The 7,550-nt window shown below is 38.9% G+C and overlaps 1 protein-coding gene across 1 annotated transcript; it reads left to right on the forward strand.

Moving 5' to 3' along the window:
• The first annotated feature begins 5,659 nt into the window (after positions 1–5,659).
• Positions 5,660–6,493, forward strand: LOC140007244 (uncharacterized mitochondrial protein AtMg00860-like). Its single transcript, XM_072049946.1, has 3 exons — positions 5,660–5,815; positions 5,897–6,162; positions 6,361–6,493. Exons 1-3 carry the CDS (start codon positions 5,660–5,662, stop codon positions 6,491–6,493), a joined length of 555 nt encoding a protein of 184 aa, XP_071906047.1.
• Positions 6,494–7,550: the final 1,057 nt, after the last annotated feature.

The raw sequence follows: 7,550 nt of genomic DNA on the forward strand, positions 1-7,550 counted from the left end.
ACGGGTTTAGGTGATCCGCTACGTTTGTCGTCTTCAACGTGAGTCTCTACCTTCTAGATCCAAGCCTTTTTGTACGGGTTGCATCATATGGTTGGTGTCGTTCGTATCACTTAGCTTCCAAGGGAAGAAGAAAAACTCCACTTTCTTGCTTATAAACCCTAGTTTGATCTTTGAGCAAAAATCAAAAATGAAGGAACTTAGGTTAGTTGAGTGAACTACCTTCAAGTCTAGTGTGCCATTCAAGCTTGGAGCTTTGGTTTTGGTAGCTTTTGGGTGATTAAAGCTTCACTTAAGAGAGGTATATGATCCCTAAATCTTAGCTTTCTTGTGTTATATCAAATGTTTAAAGTTTTGATGGCAAACTAGGAGTTGAATGGATGATATTTGTGATGAAATTTCTTAAGCTAAACAAGTAGAAGTAGGGTTGGTTGCTTAGCATGCCATGTGTTTGATTATTTGTTTAAAACTTTATTTATGGTCTTCTTGATGAATTAGAATGTTTTGGATCCTTTTAAAGTTAAGGAAAACTCTTGGGATGTTGCTAAGTTAACTATAATGAAAGGATGGAGGTTGGTGTTGCATGTCAACTTGTGGACTGTTTTGTTTTCCCTTTGCTGTCCAGCCATGGAGTGGAGATTTCTCCTTGCTTTTTGTGATTCATTGCACCTTAATTAAGCTTAGGGAACTTAGCTAAACATTGGATAAGCTTATGTGTGAGTTGAGATGGAAATGAAGCAAGTAAAGTGGTTGTTTTGGCAAGCTAGTGGACTGTTTTGGTTCTTCCGTTTGGCTAGACTGTTCTGATTCATTTAATCATTTTGTGTGTTGCATTTTACGCTTCAATGGTGCTAGATAACTTGATTCCCTGTATATGAACCCTAAGAGATTGAATTGGATGAATTTGAACCAAAACAAGTGAAGTTAGGAAGAAGAAATAGGGCAACCTTGTCTTGGTATGGAGCTGATCAGAACAGAAAAATCAGCCAACTTCCCCGAACCACTGGTATTGATAGCAGAGGATCTAGAGGTTGCATTTGGTACCGTTGGAAAGCCCAATGAGCCTAGTTTCCAACTCCACTAACGGAACATGATTCCGACTTTCTTACAGTGAGATATGGCCATTTTCCCTAAACTGCACAGGCGCGACTGTTTTACCCGCGAAGACTACTTTGAACTGCAGAGGATCTAGAGGTTGCATTTGGTACCGCCGGAAAGCCCAATGAGCCTAGTTTCCAACTCCACTAACGGAACATGATTCCGACTTTCTTACAGTGAGATATGGCCATTTTCCCTAAACTGCACAGGTGCGACTGTTTTACCCGCGAAGACTACTTTGAACTCAAATGAGATTTTTCTTTTGCTCAACTTTCTTGCATTGTCAAATTCCTTTTCCTATGACTTTTTACTACATTTTGGGCCTAACTTCCATGGTGATTTGAGTCAATTTAACCACTCACTTGGTCACCTAATGAACTTACATTTGGGTTGGAAATGACGCTAGAATGTTAAAGACTTTCACTCGTTGCCCTACGATTGGGAAACGGAGGTGAGGATAACCAAGGAACTTGACGAATAGGCTCTGCATTTCTTAATAGGTGAGTGTTCCAAATGCATGAAAATATTTACGTGGAATGTCTCCTTTCTTGAGTGACATGCTTGCTTGGTTAAAGTAATTGCTCTTGAATTGATGACCTTTGGGACGAGAATGTACTTTATCATACTCGATCTTTTGTAGTTAACTTCTTGATATTGACATGAAATGAATTACTCTGCTTGCACTTGACTTGATGGCCACTCGGGTGGTTGTTCTACCGATTTTCTTGTGTACTTGGGGCGCGTGTTACCTTGTCACTGTTACTAGAAATTGCTAGGTACTTGATTTATCATCGCATAGGCAAGTGTATACTTTATTGCACTTGACCTAACTCAACTAAACTTTTGATATTTTGTTAAAATACGTTCTGGCCGTTCTGTCAAAACTGAAATATGGCCAGAATCCGGCCACTTTCTGGTCGAATTTTCGACTGGATTGTCAGCCGGATTTGAGGCAGTGAGTATAAAAAATTTTAAAGTCTTCCCTGTCAATCCGACCTTAAATCCGGATATGTGGCAGGATTTGCTAAAGAAATTTTCGATTTCTGCAGTTTTCCTCCAGTTTTCTTGTTTGATCAGGTTTTCGCACCACCCGATTTTCAACTGTTTGGACTTGAAATACTTGGAACATGATATGTTGAGCTTATTTACGACTTGAACCTGTTTAGGCGAGTGTGCTCTTATGTACGCTCAATTGACCTAACTTGACTAAACACTTGATATCTTATTCATGCGTGAACAAGTAACTTGATTTGTATGTGACCTATATATTGACTTGAAATACTTGGAATGCTTGAAAATGTGAATTACTGTACATTTCTTATGACTTGATTATGGCGAGGCAAATGTGTTCTTATTCGTACTCGATCTCCATGAACTTGAATTAATCGATCCTACGTGTGGACTTGCCTGTTTATGTGCATGATTGTAGATCGACTGCATTCCTCTTGCACCGGTCGAACTGTAGACCGGCTGCATTTCTCTTGTGACAGTTGAATAGTAGACCGGCTACATTTCTCTTATAGTGGTTGAACTGAGACTTGGATCTTATCCGAGATGTCGGGTAAGTGGAAGCTAGGGTTACTCATGCGTATGCGTGAATGTAGGTTGGTAACGGCTGACTGAGCTCTCATTGGATCTCTTGCTTGAGACCTGCCCCTGAGCAGTCGGGTAAGTTGGACAACTTTGGGTAAAAGACAAGTGCCTAACCTATTTACTCCTGACTGGAAATTATCACTTGAACACTAATATTACTGAATATGGAGCATTAAGTGACATTTAACGTCTCCAATCATTACTACGTGAGTATTGGATAACAACCAACGACCCCACTCTTGATTACCTAAATACTTGGAGTTATAAGCCAGATCCTGAATAACTAAATATCTGGGACTATAAGTCCAACCCAAGGTTAGTTGGTCGAATCGAGCCGATTTAGTCAAGAAAATCGATGAATCTTGGATACTTCTTTGACGTTCGGTCCGGTAAGGGGTATATTTGGTGGACGGAAATCGGAGTAAAGTGGTGGTCTACGGACATTATAGTTTTGTGGTTGACGGAGAGTCAATGGATCTCGATCAAGCTGTAGTGGAACTTGCTCCTGAGAGCAACCTATATCCTTTGCCATGAATATGTTCTTTACTGTACACTTTTGCATGATCTATTTGGCTATTTGCTTAACTATATACTGGGTCATGATCTTTTTGAGTTTTGACTTGTTTCTTGATATCCGGTGTATGGTCTTGCCTGTTATATTACCTGCTTGTTTTCGTGGAATCTTATTGGGCTTCTAGTTCATTCCATGTAAATTTGTTTTCCTTACAGAGATGAGAACATTAAAGGTTGATTTGAGAAAGACCTCGATTTCTTCTAAGTTTGTTAGTTGCTCGAGTGAGTATTTCATAGATGTCTAGCCAACCTATTTGCTTTAATTTTTGCAAGTGTGACTCTTTGGCTGTATTATAGATTGTGTGAATATTGGAGATCCATGAGTGTACCTATATTGAAGGTTGTAATTGATACCGTTTGTATTATTGAGATTATTGTTTGTAAACTTCATGATGTGTGACTGAGTTCTGGCGATAATTGGGCAGGTAGTCTGCCAAACCCTTTGGTATGTCCTAGGGGAAGGTGGGGCTGTCACACTCTATGTATCCTATACATTGTGAACTTGATTTATGGCTGTCTTGTGGTGTTGAGTGGGTTGATTTGAGAAGAAAATGTAGCCTTGAAATAGCTGGAAAAATTGGTAAACACAAAGGAAGTGCTACTGAAATTTTTTTAGCAGGAGACTTTGAACAGTTTTAGGAAAACTGTTATATCTTGATGTAAAAAAATCCAAATTGAGTTCTGTTTATTGTATTTGAAACTAGACTCATAGATCTTTTAACCGTGTAAAAATCAAGGATTCGTTCAACTCCTATAAATACCAACAAATTCACAAAGTTTCTTGAAAAACCATGACTGTTCTTTTTTGTGCATAAGACAGTAGTGATTTTGAACTGAAAATTTGACTAACTTATGAGTTGAATTTCATGAAGATGCCTTCTAAAGTTTATTATTATTTTGAGTCTATTTTCTAATGGTGTAAGTTTTGTAATTTTTTGATCTATGGAACTCAAGTTATACTTTTTCAATGAATGTCGCCAAAGCTGGAAATTTTGTCAAATGAATTGAGTGGAACTTGGAAAATTTTGAGAAAACTTTTCTAGCTCTTAAACTTTAATTGGTGTGATTTTGAATGGTTTTGTGGCCTTCAACAAGTGTACTTCATAGTCCTAGGAATGCACTTGGACATTCTTCGATTGGCTTTCAAGTTTGTCTTTGAGTTTTGTGTTTTGAGGGGCCGATTTTAGATAAGCGTATGGTTCATGATTAAAGCTCAAGTGAGCACCTTATTAACCTAAGCTTTGAATGATCAAACCGTAACATCTTGTATTGGCTACTTTTAGGGTTTAATGGTAGGAATGAACACAACCCAGAGTCGAACGTTTAGCTTTGGTCTACTTTAAAAGGTGAGTGTTTCTTGCATGTGAAAGCTTTAAATGACTATGTGGAATGTTGTGAATATTGTCTAAATGTTAAATGCTTTTCCATGATTGTTAAATGGATTTTCAATGGACGAGTGTGTACTTTATCGCACTCGACCCATGTAAAAGTGAATTTTTAATGATTGAATGCTATTTGTGCATGCATGTAAGCCTTTTGGCTTAATTGTGCCATTGCCCTTCGTTACCAGTCGACTCGAGTCAGAAACGGATTCGGTCGGGCGGCTGGTGACCCTGGGACAATGTTTGGTATACTCGAGTATTACCACGAAATCTAGTGGAGAACTGGCCAGTGAATTCAAGGCAATGAAATCAATGAATGAATTACAATGAACACTAAAGGAGTTTTCACTGTTAAATATTTTCTAATGATGGAGGAATAAGGGAAATGGTCGGCGACTGAATGACTGAATGAATGGCTCCAAGCGAGCACGTATCCTTTCAATGAATGAATGTTTATTCTTGAATGATTGTTTATTTTTGTGCAAAGTGCTCCAACTGTTAAATGCTATACTTCCATGGTTTCTCTACCTAATTGCTTGTTTAGGAACCTCAATGAGCTCTTATCTCATTTCATTAGTTTGTTTTCCTTACAAGAGTGAAGGCCGGAGCCAGTAGCATGAACTAGTGTATAATGATCTCTTGTACTTGTACTTTTGTAGATGAGACATATTTGGACTCTTTGGAAATGTAATCTTATGCTTTACTCTTAGATTGTAAATTAAGTTTGAATTGTTGGTTGGAAATGGAACTTTTATGTTAATTTCGAGGCTTAAACGGCAATTTCAAGAACGTTAGTAAGGGAGTCCTGGCGAGAGTTGGGCAGGCGGTCCGCCAAATCCTTGGGTACGTGCTAGGGGGAAGTGTGGTCGTCAAAGGCTCTATGAGTTCAAGGTCATGCCATTTGGACTAACCGATGCCCCTACCACATTCCAAAGCTTAATGAACCATGTGTTTAAGTATCAACTGAGGAAGTTTTTTTTGGTTTTTTTTATGACATACTGGCGTACAACCCAACTATGCAGGAACATTTGAAGCATGTTACAGAGGTTCTGAATATTCTAAGGCAGCATCAACTATATGCTAAGAAAAATCAATGCGCCTTCAATCAGTTGCAAGTGGAGTACCTTGGGCATATCATATCAATTGAAGGGGTAGAAGCTGACCCTAGGAAGGTAGAAAGTATGATTAAGTGGCTTAAACCAGAAAATGTAAAATAGTTGAAAGGATTTTTTGGCCTAACTGGGTATTGTAAGAGGTTTGTTAAAAGATATGAGAGTATAACTAGGCCATTGATTACACTGTTAAAGAACGATAACTTCCAATGGGAGGCAGAAGCTGAGGAAGCATTTCAGAACCTCAAACTGGCCATATGTAGTACACCTGTATTGGCTCTACCTGATTTCACTCAATCCTTTGTGATAGAAACTGATGCTTGCTACAATGGAATAGAAGCAGTTCTAATGCAGAATAGAAGACCCTTGGCTTTCATTAGTCAGGGATTGGGACCAAAAAATCTTGGGTAATCCAACTATAAGAAGGAGTTGCTAGCTCTAGTTACAGTAGTCACCAAGTAGAGACACTACTTAGAAGGTCATCACTTTATTATTAACACTGATCATCAGAGCTTGAAGTACTTACTGGAGCAAAGGATCACCATCCCCTTGCAGTAGAAGTGGCTAACCAAACTCATGGGACTAAGCTATGAAATTCACTACAGGAAAGGTAAGGAGAATGTAGTGGCAAATGCATTATCCAGAAGGAGTGGTGAAGACTTGGAGTGTACTGCAATAACAAATGTGGTTCCCGAGTGGGTCAAGGAGGTGATAGAGAACTATGAAGGAGATGAATAGGCACAAAACATTATCAAAGAAGTGGTATTGACTCTGGAAAATATTTCTAACTTTAGTTACTAGAATGGTGTGCTGAAGTTCAATGGTAGAGTGATAGTGGGATTAGGGAGAAATATAAGGAGGAATTTAATCACCACTCTCCATGATTCACAACTGGGGGGACATTCTAGCATACAAGCAAGTTTCATGAGGGCCAAGCAGATGTTCTACTGGCCAAGGATGTATAAAGAGATCAAGGCAACAGTATTGGAACGTGATGTATGTAGAAAATGTAAGGATGAGCACGTGGCATATCCAGGGTTGCTACAGCCCTTACCAATCCCACAGTATCCTTAGAGCCATGTGACTATGGATTTCATTGAGGGGTTACCTAATCCTAAAGGGAAGAACACCATCATGGTAGTAGTTGATAAGTACACCAAATATGCACACTTTTTGAGTTCATCACACCCTTTTGATGCCCTAAAGATTGTCAGGTTATTGATTGATGGTATAACTAAGCTACATGGAGTAGCCCATAGTATGTTATCAAATAGGGATAGAATTTTTTTAGTCAATTCTGGAGTGAACTGTTTACCCTGCTGAGAGCTAAGTTGGATCTCATCACAACTTACCACCCTCAGTCTGATAGCCAAACTGAAAGAGTGAACTAGGTCTTGGAGATGTATCTCAGATGCTTTTCGCATTTAGAGCCAAAGAAGTGGAATCATTGGTTGTTTTTAGCTGAGTAGTAGTATAATACCACCTACTATATAGCAATACAGATGACCCCTTTTTTGCCATTGTATGGCATGTCACTACTACAACTAGCTCTGGGACCATACACTCAAGTTAGAGTGGCTGTTGTTGGGGACTCTGTGAGGGATAGACAAAAGATTGAAACTACACTAAAGTAGAACTTGAAACAGGCTCAGACAAGGATGAAAAGATATGCTGATGAAAGGAGGAGTGAAAGGGAATTTGAAGTAGGAAATAGGGTGTATTTGAGGCTACAACCCTACAAGCAGAGTTAAGTAGCAACAAGGAGTAACACCAAATTGTCAGCTAAATATTACGA

Source organism: Coffea arabica, chromosome 5c (assembly GCF_036785885.1).
Source record: "Coffea arabica cultivar ET-39 chromosome 5c, Coffea Arabica ET-39 HiFi, whole genome shotgun sequence".
Classification (NCBI taxonomy): Eukaryota; Viridiplantae; Streptophyta; class Magnoliopsida; order Gentianales; family Rubiaceae; genus Coffea; species Coffea arabica.

Excerpts from the sequence above, each read along its gene's own strand:
- LOC140007244 (XM_072049946.1), top strand. The coding sequence starts at position 5,660 with ATGCAGGAACATTTGAAGCATGTTACAGAGGTTCTGAATATTCTAAGG. Across the intron at positions 5,816-5,896 it reads TAGAAGCTGACCCTAGGAAG|AGGTTTGTTAAAAGATATGA; the intron begins GTAGAAAGTATG and ends GGGTATTGTAAG. Across the intron at positions 6,163-6,360 it reads TTGGGACCAAAAAATCTTGG|GAAAGGTAAGGAGAATGTAG; the intron begins GTAATCCAACTA and ends AATTCACTACAG.